The following is a 20,654-nucleotide window of genomic DNA, read 5'->3' on the forward strand; positions in this document are numbered from 1 at the left end:
CGGTATAGATTTACTAGCCGCTGAAAATGAGTCAACCCTAGGGGTGTCACAAGACCTCGTGCCACAAGATCTTGCTAGATTAAAACGTGACAAGATTTCTCGTTCAGAAAAAAAATGGCAAAAAAAAAATGTCGCCTCCAAACAGGCAGGAGGAGGATTCACTCCGTGCATTGGTTTCACCACCTTGCTTTATTGTTACATAGAACAACGGCATGAATGAGGTGAGCCTTTTGTCAGTCATACAGTCTCTTTGTCTCAAAGGGTGGAGGCGGGGCCAGTAGCATAAACACAGAGTGCAGAAGAGAGTAAAGTAATAGAACTTAAATTAGTAGATATTGTCATATTTTTTTTCATTGTACTTTTCTTAAAAGTAAGGTTAAATGTTCTCATAGACCCAATCTCTTGTATCGTCTCATGTGTCTTGCGACACCCCTAGTCAACACACAGACATTAGTGTTTAAATTGCTGACAACACAAATAAGTAGCAAGATAATTGTGTATTGCTGCACGAGTGCTGTTTACACTGGAGAGCTGTGGTTCACTGAGGGTGAAACATGATTTCCAGCATGTGCTGTGCCATTGTGAAACATGAACCCATCCTGGGAAACTGGTTTGCATACAAACTAGATCAGTGGTTGTCAGCTAGTTTGGTTACAGGACCCACCATCACCCCTCAGTCACAGGCGAGGACCCAAATTGCAGAAATTTTTCCACTCAAACATCTCAGATAGCTTACATTTTAATGGTACTGTTTGCAACACAACATGAGCTGCCACACTCTTCTCCAGCAGATATCTGCAGCTTTGTGTTGGACGGCTGGCACATCCTTGATAAAGTCACCCGTAAACATGGCTTGTGGCGGCGTAGCAAGCAAATAGCACAGACAAGAATGTAATGTGCATTCATGGACATTGAGTCATTGCTAAGGATATCCAATATTATCGGCCACCGAAATTGGCATAAAAATATATCGGCCAACATCAGTATAGTTTTTTTTCCCTGCAATGAAAGCCGATATAGAGCTTTGTGCGCCAACGTTGCAGAATTGCAAAATGGTTGAATCACTGTGCCGCTCACAAGCCTGTGAGGAAGAAGTGACTCTTTATTTAGCAAGCAGAGTAACAACAGAGCTCACAATGAACTTACCAGCTCCATAGAAATTGCGGGGTTGTTACCATTCCACATGCCATTCTTACTCACGGTGTCTTTAAATAAAGAGCTAAAAAAAAACATCACACAGCAACGTAATAGGTAGATAACAACAGACAAGACACTACCAACAAATAATGCTGAATAATCAACAGCTATGTCAGTTCTAAACATGTAACTTGGCAGCCATTTGCAACAACAGTACAGCAAAGCACGGCGGGAAACAGGAAGTGCTTTTGTCAAAATCATATACGTAGATGCCGCGTCGAGCGCTGAGCCTTACGTCAACATCGCCGCCATATTGGATGTGGCAAGGCTGCGCTGTAAGTGAATACAAATCAATGTACTTACAAAGAAATTTAAGTTAATGCCTCTCATTTATACATTCACACATACCAAAAAACAATATCCTATTATTTTTTGCCCAGGCAAACACCCACTAAAAACGGCTGTGCGACCCACGTTTGGGGCACGACCCACCAGTTGAGAATAAATGAACTAGATAACAAGAACCAAACAACTCCCAAGGTGACCAAGTTCCTTGCTGATTAAGGTGCAGGTGATGGGGTGGTCAGGTATTTCTCTCGACCTGAACGCAATTGAGCACCCGTGGGCCACAATGACAAAATCACACGATTAGTCAGGGATCTTATCTGTTTATACCGTGCCTGTAGATATGTCACCATTATGTCGCCAAACTTGATTTTTTTTCATCTGGATTGAATTCAAGGTTGGATCAGAGGAACAGAGGAACCGCTAGATTTTGCCTCCACTTCCATTATAATGGACTAAAGTTTTCTAGTGAGAAAGCACTCTTGTTTTGCCCCTGACTAATGATTCTCTACCTTCCTACTTTCACCCCGATTCAGGTCAAAACATCTCTTTCCCTCCGGTGGCGTTATGGGTGACAATTGGCCTTGCTGTGTGCCTGCTGGTCCTGCTCGTCGCGCTGGCCGCCGTCTGTCGCAGGAAGATCAAGGAGAGTTGCGAGGAAGCCAGGAGAGAAGGTATGGAGGGCATTCAACACCATTGCACGTTATCACAACTCACTGATTATAGCTCCTCACCACCCTAAAATCAATTTTTAATCCTCTTATGTTTTGTGGATGCTTTTCATTTGGAGGCCAAAGGAAACGAGAAGTTATGAGGGTATAAATGACACTGTTAGATGATACAGTTGGAAACAACACTGCGGTATTTGTCCACTATCAAAAATATACAGCAAGCTCTTCAGATCAATACGTGATACCTGAAAAAGGTAACCAGAATTGTAATTGGTAATCCTTAACACAAAGATTGTCTAATCAGGTGGAATTGATGATGAAAACACACTTAGTGTAGTTGCTCGTCACAAGACAGTCAGTTCACGAGACAAGACGATACACGACATTGAGTCCGCAAGATTTTGACATTACTTTTAAGAAATGTACGATGGAAATATAAAAAAAAATATGACAATATATTGCAATCTCCTAATTTAATATCTACCACGTTACACTCTTCTGCACTCTGTGTGTATGCTACCAGCCCAGCCTCCACCCACCGAGACCAAGAGACTGTATGACTGACAAAAGGGCACATTTCGTTCATGCCGTCGTTCTATGGAACAAACGCGCCAAGGTGCTGAAACCAATGCACAGAGTGAACTTTCTTCCTGCCTGTTTGGAGGCGAGAGATGGGGGAAACAGACATGCATTCACATGGCAATATATAGAGGCCGGCAAAATGATCAAGTACATTTTCATTTATTGTGTGATTCATTTATTTGTTTATTATCATCCCAGGCCTCACGGCCACTAGGCATTTTCTTTTCTGAACGAGAAATCGCGTCAAGTTTTAATCTTGCAAGATCTTGTGGCACGAGGTCTTGTGACACTCTTATAAAATATTATACTTTCATCAACATATTTTGACCAAAAAGTAATAAATACATTACATTTTTAGAAGGCAAAGGCCCATGTTCTCATCTCAAGGCGTATTATATAGGGTGACCATAGTTTGATTACCAAAAAACAGGACACTGGACACAGTGAGATACTCAGATGATGCTCGAAGTTGACTCAAAGATGGCTTATAATTTCAATACATTTAAAGTGTGCCTCATTTGTATGGATGGATATAACCAAAGACACAAATTTGCATAGACTTCTCTGAGGTTAGGCAGCATCTTTTATTGATCAGTTTCAAAAATAATATAAAAATAATGATATAAATCATTTCCCCTTTGCAGTAGAAAAATTGTCCTGTAAGAAAATGTAGCTTCTTTTCAAGACCAAAAAATGAATATAAATATGAAATATTAGCTATATTACCAAATCCAGCAAGGTATCTCTCACAAACCTTTCAATGTGATGATGTAAATAATAAAGACATTACTTCAACACATGACAAATCTTAGGGATGTCTGATAATACCGGACCACCAATATTATCGACCCGATATTGGCATAAAAATGTGATATCTGTAGATATCGGTATTGGGCGGTATTGGGTTTTATCCTATAATGAAAACAGATTTTTTTTTAAATACTGTATAGATAGACTTTTTAATGTTCACATGCCCAGGATGACACCACCGTTTGTTCACATACAGTGCAAGCCACCTCCTTTGCGCCTTTCACAGGCTCTCGTGTCCCGGTCCGCTAGCTCCCCACGTTAGCATCTGGGACGCTAGCTGTCAGCCATGTTTCAGTGAAGCCAGTAAGCTGCACTCCCTGAAGGTCTTCACGTTTTTTGGCAGCTCATCGTTCTTGTTCGGTAGTGAATTCACGTTTCCCATGATAATAGAAGGTACCGAAGGCTTGAATCTCGACTTCCTTGCTTGCCACTTATTATCCCCGGCTCTGCTGCCTCAATAAGGCTTCTTTCCTCAATGGGTAAATAGGAAATCACACCGATGGGACCTTGCTCTCATGGCATGTAAAAATGTGCTTGAATAAACAAGTCTTGACATGGACGAGTCCATATCCATAGGGTAGAATATATTACTTAAAAGATGATAATAGTAGGAGAACAAACAGAAGTCCCTGAAAGGCAGCCACCGTGGCGGTGCCAGTATCTACGTTACACATATCCGTATCGGTATCGATTGATATTGGAATCAGAAATTGAGGGTTGGACTATATCGGCATATCGGACATCTCTAAAATATATTGATATTTTTAGATGAAAAATGAAAACTAGGACATTTTTGTCACTTTCTAATAAAACCCCAAAACAAAACATATTAGGACCACTAGAACAGGATGTGAAAACAGGATATGTCATGGGAAAACAGGACATTTGGTCATCCCTAGTGTTATAAGTTATATTATTTTAACATGATTGTGTGTGCCAAATAAAAAATATGACCTTTTTTCCGCACACAAAATGAAGCTATTTTGAATCCAATGTATCACGGTGGGATCCAGTCATATTTATATTTTAATTAGGACATACATAGGACGTACATTTGATTACATTTCCTTGATCAACTCTGGGGAACGGGCCGCACGGTGACTGAGTGGTTAGCTCATAGTCACACAGGCCACACACTCAGGAGATTGGGAAGATCTGGGTTCGAATCTCTGTGTGGAGTTTGCATGTTCTCCCCGTGCGTTCGTGGGTTTTCTCCGGGTACTCCGGTTTCCTCCCACATTCCAAAAAAAAAACCATGCATGTTCGATTAATTGGTGACTCTAAATTGTCCATAGGTATGAATGTGAGCGTGAATGGTTGTCTATATGTGCCCTGCGATTGGCTGGCGAGCAGTCCAGGGTGTACCCCGCCTCTCGCCCCAAGGCTCCAGCATACCCCCGTGATCCTAATTAGGATGGATGGATGGGGAACTTAAGTGATTGTTGTCTTTAACTCTTTATAGCACAGACTTGTTGAGACAGCGCCTTTGCTGGTTGCAAGCAAGCAGCGCACTCAATTTGGCCTCAGCTGCTTTCAAGACTCAACATGAATCACCAGTCAATTCCACACAATTGACAGAAATCAATTAACCAATTATTATGCCAAGTACATGGTTAAGGGGCTTTACTTTACTAATCCCACATGGAGGCCCTTTCCGCCCTTTCCTGAACCTTCGTTAGATTACAACATGACGCCTTACAGATGAGATGCATGATCAGGAAGCCATCATGCCATGTCAACAGCTCAAGCAACTTTCGGAAGCCAGGGGGACCTCTGCTTAATGCATACAGTATAGGCGGGATGTGGGATGGTGGGGAACATCATTACTCGGGTCCAGTAATTAGCATTGCGGAATGGCCGAGAATCACCGCAGGTGCAGGCTGTTAAAAAAGAAATAGGAAAAAAAAGTTGTGATGGGAGATGGATGGTGCAAAGCCACCAGCTCTGCTGTAATGAGATCCGCTCAGAGTGGAGGAGACATTTAAATAAAGGTCAGCTAGTGTCTGCAACAGGGCCCAGAGGTTTAAAAATAAATATGGAAGTGACACAGACTTAGAGTTGAGAGTAAATAGCTCCACAGAACATATGAAATCAAATGAAATGGAAAGAGAGAAATATAATGCAGTTCCTCCCATGAGCAAAGGGCTCTCGGGGTTTTGTGCCCCCCTTTTTGTTGGGTGGAAAGGAGGTGGAGCTTGGTGCCGTCAACCCTCACACCGAAAGAAGGATTGATTATCTGGTTATCCACCTTATTGAAATGTAAAGGCTTATATTCTGTTCCCTTCCAGCAGTAGATCTGCAGTCTTTGGTCTTTTGAAGTAGGGTGGGGGGGGCGTTGCCTTATACACACACAGACACTCCTGATACAATGACATTGTGTGAAAACAGATGAGAGGGGGATTATAATAGCATTTCTATGTACAGTACATATGAGCAGGGCGTGAATTCCACAGAAGCACGGGGCCTAATTGCGGTTGTCTTATCTTTAAATGGTATTCCCGGGCCGAGCCAGATTGGAGTTGACTCTCTTCTCACCGTGTCTGGGTAGCGCGGGTGCAAGGGTCAGTAAAAGTGGGGAAATGAGTAAGTAATTTATCTTCTCTGTCATAATATATGTGGGACTGTGGTGTGTGTATCAAAACTGAACAGCTAGGGCTTTTGCAGTCGGCAGTGGAAGCTCCAGTTTGTTCCAGGTGTGGCGTTATGTTGCTTTACTTTTTACTTCATGACTTCATAATTGCGTCTATATCTAACAGGGTGTTCGCACCGCCACTACAAAGTAAACACTGTTACACCTTAAAAATAAATATCTTTACATTTGAAAATAATGTTCGGTAATATATTGTATGAATGAATATACGGTATATGCTATATAGATACATATATAGCTTATTATTTACGCACATTACCACAATTTTGTTTGAAAACACTTTGTTTGTTATTATTGTGAGAATGAAAAATTGTCCGTAAAAGGTGTAGTTAATTGACGACAGGCTAAGCCTATGTATGCCAGTGTGTGTGACCGCTCACGTTTCAATCGCATTCGACTTTGTAGCATCTTTGTTTACACATTTTGCCTGGCTGTCACTGCCTCTCCGGCAGCAGTTAGCTAGCTTGTTCTTGTCCCACAGCCAAGCTACAAGTGGTTATCACATTCAGGCTAACATACAAGCAGTGCCCGGATGGATCCCGTGTGATCACAACAACAGTGCGTGCTAAGGTGCTGACAAAAGTTAGCATGGAGCACAGGATCAGTGTCAAAATCAGATAACGATGTTGCAGATGAGCGCAAAACCCACCATGCACAAGGACCGGGAAAGTTCAACACGAACAGCCTCATCGCAGCACAAAAAAACAGTATGAGGTTCATCGCAAAACAAACCCCCGGCCAAGCCTTTTCCGAGCAAGCCTTTTCTAACATTCCACACTACAAAATATGCAATAAATGCCACTGGAATGGAGAAAAGGTGTGATGCACATAGTTAAACCCACTTGATTGCACAACATATATTGAAATAATAATTCACAGCATCCATCGTTTGTCATCAAAGATATGTTGATACTTCTTTAGCCAGCAGCCAAAGCCTTATATGGATAGTATGTTTGGAGCTGAGAACGGCTGTGATTGCGAGTGTGTACGGTGTGCATGTAGCTATGGGGGCATCATTGTGCTCAGCTTGATGGTCATAGAGGCGCTCTCATCACAGCTTGTCCTTTGAGCTGTGAAGGATCAGCTCGCCTCAGGCTGGTGATGAAGTGTCTTCATTGTGTGCGCTCGCCTTTGTGCCTCGGCTTCCACTCATACAAGCTCGTCTGTCTTTTCCACAGCTGAAGAGGCCAAGGAGCTGGAAGAAGACGAGTCAAAGACAGGTCAGCCAATCCAAGCACCTGGTTCCCTGCCTCATACACTGGGGGAGGGCGGGAATCACCACATAATAACGACACCACAATTACTGTGGCCCGAGAAATCTGTGAGACGTCACAATACCTGTATGTTTGATGATAGAGGAAAAAAATGCGGGGCGGGAATTATGTTTTCATTCACGTCTTTGTGTTGTCAGGTTTGAGATCAAACAGTGTACAATCAAGTGTACACACACACACACACACACACACACACACACACACACACATGTGCAGTAATGGTTCTTTTATATCCTGGTCCTGCTTCAGTTCTTTCAACTGCAATAAACTAACAGTCCTGGTGTTGTAGCTTTAAAAGCTCCTAATGAAATGTAACTTTGGGTAGATTTTACGTGTTCTAAATGCAGTGCTGTTGAAGTCATTTCTGCAATTCTTCAACCGCAAGTCATTCTACAGTTAGGAGAAGAAATTTGAATCCACAACCTTATTATGACCGTGTACAACCAGAATGTAACAAAAAATGACAAGTTGTGGCATCCTTCCTGGTTCATGTAGGGGGTGGATCAGCCCAGCCCTTCTTTGACCAAATTCCATCCATCCATTACCTCATGCTTATCCGGGTTCGGGTTGGGGTTCGGGGTAAGGAAGCCAAACTTCCAGCCATCTTTTCCAGCTCCACCATGGAGACATCAAGGCGATCTCAGACCAGTTACAAGGCATAGTCCCTCCGGCGTATCCTCGTTGGTCGGGCATGCCCGGAACACCTCACAAGGGAGGCAGGCATCAGTCCCGAGCCACCTTTAACTAGCTCCTCTTGTCATTTAGTAACTTAAAAGTCACATTTCGACCAGTAATACAAGGAACTAAAAGGTTACCATATGGTGTATGGCCGGACAGTTAATACCTCTCATTTATACATTCACACATACCAAAAAACAATGTCCTATTATTTTTTGCCCAAGCAAACACCCACTAAAAACGGCTGTGCGACCCACGTTTGGACAGACAGACAATTTTATGGAAATGAGCCAGATGATGCAGAGGAAAAGTAACTGAAGTACCTGCTGTACGCCTCTTATCCAGTAGGTGGCACTGAAAAAACAACCAAAGCTATCCAACAACGACATTACATTCTGTGAGACAGTACAGTTAGCCTTTAACGGGTCAACATGGAGGACATACAACCTGTGCTGTTCTTGATCATGCTTTATTGCATTGTAAATTGAATTAGCACTACAAAGGAGACAAGCTCTCGTAGTGGAGCACATTCATGACACCCAGAATGAAAAGTTACCAAATATAGTCCTACTATAGAGCTACTGGCTATATGTCATACAGTCTTCACAATGGACAATATGGCCTAAACTCTGTAATGTTTATCTGTAATGCAGTCTTGCAAGATCAGAACAACATGCAATGGAGCAGTGGTCTCCAGTGTTTTTTTGTTGTTTGTTTTTTTTTGTGAGAAATACTTTTACAAAATGAAAATGGCCAAGAGCTACTCATTTTTGTAACATTGATTTTCATAGCTCAATTCAACCCAAACAAACGGAATGTGCTTGTTTTACCAGAACATTAACAACATGCTGGTATCCACAACTCACATTTTGTATTTCAGAATGCATTTATTTCTAGTGTTCTCACATCATTAACTGAAAACCCGAATGAAAAGCAGACTTGCGGGCGCCTCGTGGTCGTGGGGGGCTCCCTGGTGCCCGCGGGCTCCGCATTGGAGACCCCTGCAATAGAGATTGTTGCTTGTTGAAGACAGTCATAAAGATGATTCAGCCTTGTGTGCAAATTACAGGTGGAAATTCGCCACAGTGGCAAGGAGGTTCAGCAGGTGGCAGGTGTTGGTGTGGGCGGGGACCCCAACAAAACCACTAAGTGAATGTTAACTTTGTTTACTGAAGTGCGAGTGAATGCTGATGAAGCATGAATACACATAAAAAATGAGACCTGCTCCAGGCACCAAGTCCAGCAGCATGTTGGCATCATTCTTAGTCAAGGGTGTGTAAGGGTGTGTGTGTGTGTGTGTGTGCCGAATGGAGACAGATGCACTCATTTAGAGACGCCAACAAGCTGTTTTACATTACACGTCCCCCAAAAGCTACACAGTAAAATCCATTACTTTCAAGTTTCACCAAATGGGCATCTGTAGAGCTGCCGTGTAAATCAACCCTGATGGCCAAGCCAGACTTTTTATATATCACGTTGTATTTTTCTGAATAAAAGACTGAAACAGGGCTTACAACTGAAAATTGCACATCGCCAGGAACAGAAAATCTCAGGGGGCTCAGAAGTGCTCAATATTTTGAAGTTTAGCCTCTTGATCAAGAAACATTTTGAACACTTGAAGAGCCAATGCGTGAAAATAAAGATGAGCTATGTTATGTAACGTCAGCTGGGAAATTAACAGACGTTTTTGGGAGGTGATAGCAAGGACAACAGTTATTATCTCCAAACTTTCTACATGTTTGCAGCTGTAGACTAAATTCTTACATTTTTGCTTAGTGTGTGGCCAAACAAATGATGTCCACAAATCTCTCCATCCAGCCGTCCATTTTCAGCAGTGCTGTTCAGAGTCATGACAGTGGCTGACACCTACCCAAGTTAGTTTAGGGTGAAAGGCGGACTCCACCCTGGACTAGGCTACTGCACAGGTCTGTTTTTTGAGAGATATGTTCCAATATTCAAGATTGCTTGCGCCCCACAAACCTTCACATTTGACTCGATACTGGTTTTCTTGATATCCCATACACAGATATTGTTCCAACACTTCTGATATCAACTGATACCAATATAAGCATTAGCTCTTCTTTTAAACTAATGGCATGTAATGAACACATTATGCTTAGACATCAGGTTGGGCTTCAATTATGCTTTTTCTTAGATTTCACTTTTTTTGTGCTCATATTTTGGTTGTCTGTTTCTGGCTCGGTGCAATGTGCAGCTGCTTTGCGAAAAGCGAGTGAGGCGGTTCCTGTTTTGTCATAATCAGCGCTAGTATTTAGGAGGAGCCGCGTTACACACGAAGAGCAAAATGTAATACTTTACAGTCATTGCAAATTGCATTACAACCTGAAGGTGAAACTTGGAAATTAACCACGGTCATACTGAGCTAGGAACCATGCTGCTCTGTGAAGCACGTAATCACTCATGCGCCGACATCATTATCGGCAGAAAAACCGATACCAATGATCCGATATCTCATTGTCGTCACTTACTAACAACAAAAATGCGCACATATTGTGCCACAAAGCACACTTCACTCACTTCCTGATTCTCCACCGATCACCAACCACTTTCTCTCTAGAATTGAGCCATATTATCTGTTTGTGTTCATTTTGACATTCCGATATCGTCTTTTTTTGCCTGTTCTCGACTTGATGTTGGACTCTACCAGTAAGTCACATGATGTTTGGCAATGTAGCATTGAGTAGTAATCAATTCAATGCCCGTTCCATGAAAGTCAATTATGTCAATCCTTACACTAGCAGTGGAAAGTCCACCAACACCAGGAAGAAGACTATACTTGTGCAGCCAGTCTCAGTAAATACACATCACCATCCTTAGCAGTTCTCCCTCAAGCGTTAATCTCATTAGAGTCATTCATTTGACTCCTTCTTTAGTCTGATTGAATTATTTAGCCTTTCCGCGGACAGTAAAGTTAATACCATGTGATTTTAATAAGTCGAGAGGTGACGGCAGTGGGGGCCAATGACTTTTTCTATTCTTTATTGCCTCCCTCATGAATTTTTCAGAGTGATCCGTGCAGCCAGGAGTGGGGTCAGCCATCCCACAAGTAGCCAGGCTGAATATTTCAGCGCCAGTGAAAAGGGTTGAGGGGGTTTGGGCAAAGAGCGAGCTGTTCACAGTGCACCGGCCTGCCAGAGACAGGACACCTCACTTCTATCCATCCTAACACGCGATCCCTCTCGTCATCATGCGGCTCATCGGAGGAGCCCGGTGGATGTCGTGGGGCTGCGTGCCTGCAGAGGCAAACTAATGGCTATTGCCATCTTGAGATGGTTCATATGAGCACTCCAGACAGGCAGCTTTGTTTTGCCATCTGGCTCCAATTGTGCTGACAAAGGCATAGGTTCCTGCCTGAGACAAAGATGCCTAAAACAAGCTCCACATTAACGGGGATGATGGGGAGCCACATGTGCGTGTTATCTTAATGAGCTGTCCAAGGGAGAGCTTGCCTCCTCTTTCAAAGACAGCCTGATTGGAACAATAAGCAGTGATAACTAGGGACCAGGGCTCATTCATTCTCACTGGGGTGGGGTACCCCATTGTTGCCTTTATAGATGCGGCAAATAATGTTTAACAGCCGAGCTCTGATGGTGAATTTATGGCAGGTGGCTAAGCCAACAACATCCCCGCCACGTTATCCTTTTCCACCTTCTTGCTCTTGCATTGGCAGAAGCAGATACTACCAGGTACTATTTCGAGTGCCTAGACATCCTGGGTGCCAAGTGTGCTGAGCTGAACTGCTCGAGAAAATCACTGTCGGGCATTGTCAATATCATATATGATAATTATATATGGGATATCTCACTATATGCTGTAGAGAATTTGAGGTGTTAGAATGCATAACTAAGGTGGTTGCTGAGTGACTAAAATAGCCAATGAATACAATGTTATAATAAAAAATACCCATGAACAATGTAAGGCCTCTGTTACACAAGAAACATGCCAGACCGATCTATAGGCACATCCCCTAAACATGAGAAAACACGAGCAAAGACAGCCAAGTGCACGTGTTCCCCCTCTCATACCATACATGTAGGACATACAGCCTCCCCGCCTCCTATCTGCAATGTGTTCAGCAATCTGAGCATGATGTGCTGTTTAGAGGGCGTCACAGTCACGCAAGTGCTGCTCCTGTCCCGTCAGAGGCGGGCTTTAGTTTGTGCGGGCAAGAATCCCTCCTTGTCGTCTTCCTAAGTCTCGGACCCAGAAGAGGCGTCATAAGTGCCTCGAAGAGAGCTTATTCAGTGACCTATTTTCGTCATGGGAAAGGAATAAATGAAAATTGGAGGTCTATGAGAAAGATCCTGAGGAAGGTTAAGGGATGTCCTTAAGCCACTGTTACGCATTCAAATGTCCATTTTACCATGCTGTTTAAAGGGATAGTTTGGATTTTTTGACATCCCCATCAGCAGTGTACTACAGCAACAGGGACTTACCCCCCAATTGGTCCCATGAGTCCAGTTCTGGTCGGAGATCCGTGACGAGGAACGTAATTCCGCTTAGTTGCTGGGGCCATTTAAGTAAAGAGTTTGGTTTCTCAAAACAATATGCATTCAAAAGAGTAATACATCACAACAGTGCCTCCTCAAAAAAATAGGACTTCACAAAACGCTATATTATTATAATCTATATATATATATATATATTATATTATATTATATTATAACAGTGTTATATTTGTCTCCTGCCATATCCCTGAGCACTGTTGCCTGTGAATTCATGTGTATGTGATGAAGACGCTCGTGGTAATGCCACTCTTCTTCCGCGATGGAGCGCCGCAGCCATCTTGTTTACGTATTGTGTTCCACAGCGGAAGAAGATGCAAGCGTCTTCATCACATGAATGCACAGGTGACAATGCACAGGGATACGATGGAAGAAAAACACCAGAACTGGACTCACGGGAACAATTAGGGGAGTAAGTCACAGTTGGTGTAGTACACTGTCAATAAATCCAAACTATCCCTTAAATCCTGTACAGGGTCACAGGGATCTGGAGCCGACTTTGGGCGAGAAACGAGCATACACTTTGGGACTAATCACTAGTTCTTAAAGGTCCCACATTATACTATTCTTCAACAATTTTAAATAAGTCTCAGAGGCACCGCAATAGTGTATTCAAACTGTGCGGCCCAAAATATTGCCTTGATGCTGGAATTTGGAAAGTGCTTTTAGTAAGCCCTACTGGGAAAACAGCATTTTGGGCGTCTTCAGCTTTAATGCTAATTAGATGTGTTTGTGTGTGGTTTCAAGAAGCGCTACTGTGCACTTCACTGTTATTATCCACATTTTACATATGCACTGTAATGCTGTACTTGTCCAACAAAATAGATGCCATAATGCAACTTGAAGTCAACATTCTCAGTGTTTTCTTATTTGTTTGACTTAATTTAGTGTCATTATTTTAACTCCATTTTAACTGTTTTTTTATTTTATTTTTTTATTTTTTTTTCCTTCCTTCTGTTCTTTCCACACAGGAAGTGAACAAAATGTAAACGACAAAACATAGGTCAGTGAAATATTGTAAGTGTCAACATGTAAAAGTTATCACTAATGGGGACATGGGGTAGAGGTAGGATTTAAATATAAGCTCTGCTTCTTTCAAGTCCTTTTCAGACATGTTTAATTGTGCAGATGTAACCATGTGACGTTCCTTAATCTAGCTTGTTAAGCATGTCTGAAACAAATAAACACACCGTACCATATATCACGTACAACAACGTAACATTCAGGAGTTGGGGGAGGACATAGAAACACTAGCATGGCTACGTGAGCTATAGTGCTGACGTTAGTCACATTTGAAAAGCAACATCATGGTAGGTTAGCCTATTTGATGAAGAAAAACAAAACGATCAAACTTCCACTTCTGTAACAGACTGATGGACAGTTTTTAGAGCTCCAGGCTTTCTTTTAAGGTGTGTAGCAAAGCCTTTTTTATTTTATTATTATTTTTTTTACAAAGCTTTCCTGGGGCGGGTCAGAGAATCTTTTTTACTTCATGGTTTCAGGTTTTTACTTCATGACATCATGAACGCTTTAGTAGCGACCATTTGAGCGTCTTTTACCTCAAAAGTGAGGGAGATTATATATATTTTTTATTACTTTTATTACTGTTACGAACCCACAGAGTACCCAAACCAATGCAAACACATGAAGAAACTCTTCACAGAGGGTCCAGACCCAAGATTCACAGCCAAAAGCCCTCTTTCTGTGATGCAACAATACCAAACACTCAACCCCCACGCAGTCCCGCTGTTAAGCAATTAAGGCCAAACGCTAAAAATCCCTTCAAATCCTGAAGCAAGCCCACTGTTGACTTGATTTAACCAAGCTACTCGTGTTCAACAGACAGACAGAAACAAGGATGGCCGTATCACTCAAAGTCACCTCTGTTCTTTTTATATCCCGCTCCCCCTATCCCCCGTCTGTCCTGCCTATCGAGTTATTCACTCGCACGTACGGCAATAAAGATAGAACACCTTAATGCACGAGGAACGGAATGTTCACCTTATGTTTCTCAGGGGAATCGCCGCGTTGCGCTCGGAGCGAATTACTCTGAGCATTTCAACATTCTATAAGGAGCGCGGCTGTATGTTCCTCCCAGTCTTTAATTGCCTCTGGGAATTAGATACACAATGCATACATCACTTTCAATATAGATAGACGATTGTTTTTTTTTTTTTAATTTCTTTTAATTGTCCTTTATTGATAAAGAACTGTGTTGTATTGTATTGAACTGGGCAATCGATGTCAACTGTTCCATTTCTTCTGTATGTGTACAAGTATTATCCAGTTACAACATTACAATGATTCAGTACAAGAGATGAATCAACCCTTTAGCCCTTTGAAAAATAATAATGTTCAGTTCGAAAGGCATCTCCACACAGACACACAAACACACACACACACACACACACACACACACACCCTGCAAACTACAATCACAATAATAAACATGTTTTATCTCTTTACACCGCCCATCACAACTGAGCATTAATAATGTTGCAAAGGCAGAATTTTTGATACTGCGTCAAATTCAGTTGTGCAGCTATTCCTGATAAAGAGGCGCTTCTCCAGAACGTCAATGTTGAAATCAAAAATCTAGCCTTAGTTGTAATGACTTATTGACTCCACACCATTAGATTTCTGCACACAACATCCTCGTATCATAACCTTGTTTGACAGACCTTAGGGTCTGTGACGTACAACAACACACAGCAACAATAATAATTGCGAGGAAGAGGCCCCCCTCGGAAAGCAGCTCAACTTGACATGCCCTTCCCTCTCACTGGCAACACATTCTCAGCCACCGGGGCTCTCCCAGTGGTCACACATTACTAACTAAAGATATGTAAATAGGACATTCGCGGTGCCTTCATTATTAGATGTGGGTCACTGGATAACTTCAAGAGCGCTAATTAAGAGAGCTCCCCGTGCAGTGTTGCTTAGTAGTTACATGCGCATTATTGAAGCGCTGCACTCCACGTCCTCGTGGCAAGCTGCATGCTATTGAGTTTCCTCCCAAGGATGCACCCCGAGAGACTGGCAACACTGGTTTGGGTAATAACAGCAATTATAAAGCTCTTAATATCACATTGATTTTGCATTAGACTCAATCCTGTTGTTACAGATAGAGCTAATATTATATATAGCGGAGGGTGCAGACACAAAACAACAATTTCAGCAGCCATTTTAGTACAGTATATCTTCTCAAGGGAAAATACTATTGGCAAAAACACTTGGATATACTTTAGATTAGTTAGTGTACAGCTTGTACAGCAGTAGAGGTTTACTAGTCATTGAAAATGAAGCAACACACAGACATCATTGTCTAAATAGATAGTAACACAAGTGGGTACCAAGATTATTATACCTTGTTTACAATCAAGCATGGTGGTGGTAGTGTAGTGTTCCGGGCTATCAAAGGACAACATGAGTTCCGACATGTACTGTTCCATTGTGAAGATGAACATGATCCCCTCCCTTATGGCAGTTTTCTAACATGATAAGGAGCCCATGCACACCTCCAAGATGATCAAGTGAGGAGGTTGAAGGTGATGGAGTGATTAAGTGTGTCACCTCCAAACGTGAACCCAACCCATGAACCACCAGCTCCACCAGTGATGTCATCATGGAGGAGAGGAGGAGGATTCCAGTAACAACCTGTGCAGCTCTGATGAAATCTATACGCAAGAGGATTAAGGGCAGTACTAGATAATAATGGTGCTCACACTGAATATGGACACTTTGGGCGCAATTTGGACGTGTTCACAGTGATGTGTACTCAATTGTGTTGCCAGGTGTTTACACAATGATGGCTGTGTGTTGACTCATTTTCAGTGGATAGTGAAATCTATACTGCCATACAAGCAGCACACTGACTACTCTCAATGATATGCAAGTGTCTATAATAAAATGGTGGCTGAAAAGTAAGGGGTGCTCTCACTTTTGTCAGATACAGTAGCAACACAAGCGATTGTTAAATGGGCCCCAGTAATAGGGCGGTCGCACTGGTAGGAGTGACAGACACCATCTACATTCATGCACCCCCCCACACACACCCCTGTCGTGTAAGCTGCGCTCCTCTGACAGCACAGCGAAAGGCCTCTGGTGGTAGATCGCCTATCCATCTCACTAGCCCAATCTGCCTCCCCTGTTTGGTTCCGCATGAGCACTCGGCTGCTGTGACTAATTAAATAAAGCGCTGTGCCCTCTGCTTCCTGTTAGCCATGGCAAGGTTAGTGCATGGCGACGGATGGAGCAATAAGAACAAGGTGGGGGGGGGGACCACAAGTACAGCTGCAAAGCTTGTGTCAATATTTAGGTCCGCCACACAACAGAACTTCCAGTTATGTTATATGATATTAACCCCAGGTGTTCACTCTTGTTTTTATTTCTTTCACAGCCATGACGCCTCTGAAGAGCTAAGGCCAAGAGAACGGGTGAGTGGTGTGAATATGGATCACCTGTGTTCCAGTCTGTTTTTGTTTAGTTTTTTTCCAATTGCCCTGCAGGAAAATGTCTCCCGAGGTTACGGGTAAGTGTCGCTGTAATGAGGCTTGACTGCATTAATTCAGCAGATGTCTGCACATTTTGATTTCACGAATCACAGAGTTGATGTGACAATTGTGCTTTTATTATACATAATATACAAACAAAACTTTTTTTTTCCCCCCATGGCTGGCATGAAGCCTCTTGATTAATTGTTAACACTGGAGGTATGAGTGATACACTCTGTGTTTTTGTCTAAAAACAATTTATTAGTCTGTTTGCAGCAGCACATCGCCAGCTAATTTGTGACATTTTGGAGGGGAGTTAGGCTAATCTTGAACGTCACCTGGATTCCAACCCAAAACATTAGTATTAAAAGAGATTATCACTTCAAGCGATCTTACAAACTGCCTGTTTGATTAAAGGTGGAACTTCCTCAGGCATGAAGAAGAAGTCGAGATGCCTTTGGGGAGTGATAACCCCTTGTTGTCGTAAACAACTTCACAACAAAGTTGTGATGCGTCCTACCCATGTGCAGAGAGTTCAGGTCGCAGCCAGAATATACAGCCATAAAAGTTTGGGTCACCACATGGCATGGAGTTACTTTTATTTTTTAATGGTGAAGAACTTTATGATCACTCTACAGTCATAAAGTTGCTTGTGCGGCAAGTATAAAACAGCCAGCAGGATAGCAATATTAAATGATATCGCATACCATGAAAAGTGTTGAAAAATCTTAATCTTAATGCAAGAAGTTTATTTACCCATCCGTGTGCCTATTATTCATAATGTGTTTATGAGGTATGAGGTTATTATTTTTGCCAGTGCATTTTTATAATCATCTTAATACAGTTTATCAAGAAAAAGTTAAAGTACTGTATTACAATATGTTATTGTATTTTACATTATGACTACAACACAGTGTTGATCCGAAATATTTTTCCCCCACGAAAAAAAAAAAGATTGAGCGATTAACACATGCAAATCAACAGGTGGCGCCAAAAGACTTTTTTCCAAGCGAGAGCTTATTTCGCTGATACAGGTATTACAAAAAAATATTCTTAAAAATTATTCATTTGGGCTCTTTTTTTCTTTCAATTTTTTTTTTTTTTTTTTTTTCCCAAAACAAGCCCTGAAAAAGACGGGTTCTCTTATATTCAGGGTCGTCTTATATCCGGGTGCATACAGTTTGTGATAATACATTGTTTTACAGCATCGGCCTTTTAAACAGACCATCAGACCGTTCTTATGTTTCTGTTTTTGGGTCCATGTTGACAGGTTCAGCAGGTTTTGCATCCAGTGACATTTTATCTTGAAACACCAAAAATGTATCTTTATACCCTAAATTTCAGCTTTACAGATGCCATGCGTACTTTGTAGTTAAACTGTGGTAAACATGATACACCACGATACCTAGTTGCACCACCTCTTGAGTTAGGTAAAAAACTGTATTTTATTTGTTTATTCTATGTTTTTTTTATATGGTTATACCTTCAAATCACTGTAGTCCAGTGGTTCTCAAACTTTGTAGTGTCGTGTACCCCTTCAGACGTTGGACCTGAAGCCATGTACATCCTACCTCTTCACATGTAAAAAAACATAAACGTGTTTATCTTAATTAACTTGAAATTCTGAACATAATTAATTGGTTGATACATTTTATAGTAATTTCTGGTCAAAAATGTGTATTTTGCATCATCACATTTTTGATAAAGTTTCACGTGAGTACTGATAAATAGATAAGTAATCATCCTACATATCTTTTATTCCAGTTTGATGGTGGCATCCTTACATTTAAATGGATTTTTTGGCCACTCACAGTAGCTATGGTTTAAGTCAGCGTATTCATTTAATACGGAGAAAGTTTAGTAATGATAAAGCAGTACCCAAAGTACAAAAATGCATACAACCAACGATAAAGCCCCACTCACAGTGATAGGTTTTCACTACTGGGCCATGCAGAGATTGGGACAGAAATATAAATGAAATATTTTTCATAATGTACAAAATAATCATCAAATGTATTTGTCCATATGATCCTCACAGAACAATGAACAACTTCATGCCCTGTCTGTCAGGAAGTTTCACTAGCAGCTAGTGGTAAATACGTCACTGCTGGAGTAAACCAAGCAGGGAGAAAAATACTCACAATAGCAAGTAAGTAAGTAAGTACCCTTTTAGCTTGGGTGCTATTCAAAGCACTGTGTATGGACATTCAGCACCACAGACAGCTCCATGTACTCTTAAATGCTTTGCTTTGCTTTGTCCTTATTATTACTTCTCTTCAATAAAAGTACAACACAAGCCAACTACTTTATGACAGCTGGAGGGATGCCAAACTGGATTACAACAAGCCACCATTACAGGGCCTATCATCTCGAATTGCCATCAAATTCAAATTCAATGACTCCCTTTGAATGAGGAGAGGGGGCACATCAGGAGGTGGAAGTGGCTTCTTTTGGCTCAGCGTCGTCTGACTCATGGGTGGCCTCTGGCAAGGGTACACTTGGCGAGAGAGAAAGAGACCTCCTTCAGTTTGCAGCACTTCACGCACTTCCTTTCGGTCCAAAAGCCATCAAATATCAGCGCTGTAGATCGGAGGTGGCGTCCACGTCCCGTTCATTCTCGATGTACGTCCATTTCGGGAAGACGCAAGATGTCACATTCCTGATAGCATAACCTCTCTCCATGATTGCCCTATGTGAGGCTGACTAAGAGGGCTTGGGCCAGTGCATGACAGTGTTTCAGATGGCTGCACCCACTCAGCCTTATTGTTGTGTGGTGCAATCCTTCCCCCGTGTAGTCATCCGTTACTGTTCAGTACCGTACAGTTATTATTTTAGTGTGGTCGGCTTTTATTTAAGCACTTTGTACAATTTGATCAGAATTTTGGGAGGAGTTGGAACCTCCTAAAAAAGTTTGATCCAGCTCTGTCATGCATGATGTCACGCAAAAACATCAGCATGCCTTTCAAGACGTCAGGTTAGCATGTATCAGGGATTAACTCGTGTTTTATTGTTTTTACATTTGACTATCAACAGGGTTTAGTAGAGGTGGGTATCACTGCGTAACTCAACGATACCGGTTGTGCGATATTCAACACACAATATTTGACAAAATATAATGTCTTTGTTACTGAGGAAAAAATATGACATAATGAAACTTTATTGGTTGTTTTTAGACTTGTGTTTAAACAAAGAACGGAGAAAAAAAAGCCAACCGATGTCGCATTGTGCCTTACTCATTTGTCTTTAAAGTTAAATGCTTTGCTTTTACAAGTGTTAAACTTATTTTTACACTTGTGAGGCAGGTAAGAATGGTACAACATTACTTGAAGCATCGCTTGCAAAGTTAATAGCAATTTGTGATGGAGACAGTTTGACCCCAGAACAGATTATTTCCATTTCCATTATTTCCTACATGGGAAAATTAGATTCTAAATTCAAGCAAATCTTGGGTTCCACGTGATTAGTTTTTATATCAAGTCCTACTCAGT

The 20,654-nt window shown here is 41.8% G+C and overlaps 1 protein-coding gene across 1 annotated transcript in view; it reads left to right on the forward strand.

Annotated features, from left to right (window-relative positions):
- The window catches only part of cd276 (CD276 molecule), a 95,130-nt gene that overhangs the window by 57,010 nt on the left and 17,466 nt on the right, over positions 1 to 20,654 (forward strand). Inside the window, exons 5-7 of the mRNA XM_054771265.1 lie at positions 2,019 to 2,156; positions 7,374 to 7,415; positions 17,073 to 17,109. Of these exons, the coding sequence (XP_054627240.1) occupies positions 2,019 to 2,156; positions 7,374 to 7,415; positions 17,073 to 17,095 (203 nt within the window). The 3' untranslated portion in view covers positions 17,096 to 17,109. The remainder of the gene's footprint in view (positions 1 to 2,018; positions 2,157 to 7,373; positions 7,416 to 17,072; positions 17,110 to 20,654) is intronic.

Source organism: Dunckerocampus dactyliophorus, chromosome 3 (genome assembly GCF_027744805.1).
Source record: "Dunckerocampus dactyliophorus isolate RoL2022-P2 chromosome 3, RoL_Ddac_1.1, whole genome shotgun sequence".
NCBI lineage: Eukaryota > Metazoa > Chordata > Actinopteri > Syngnathiformes > Syngnathidae > Dunckerocampus > Dunckerocampus dactyliophorus.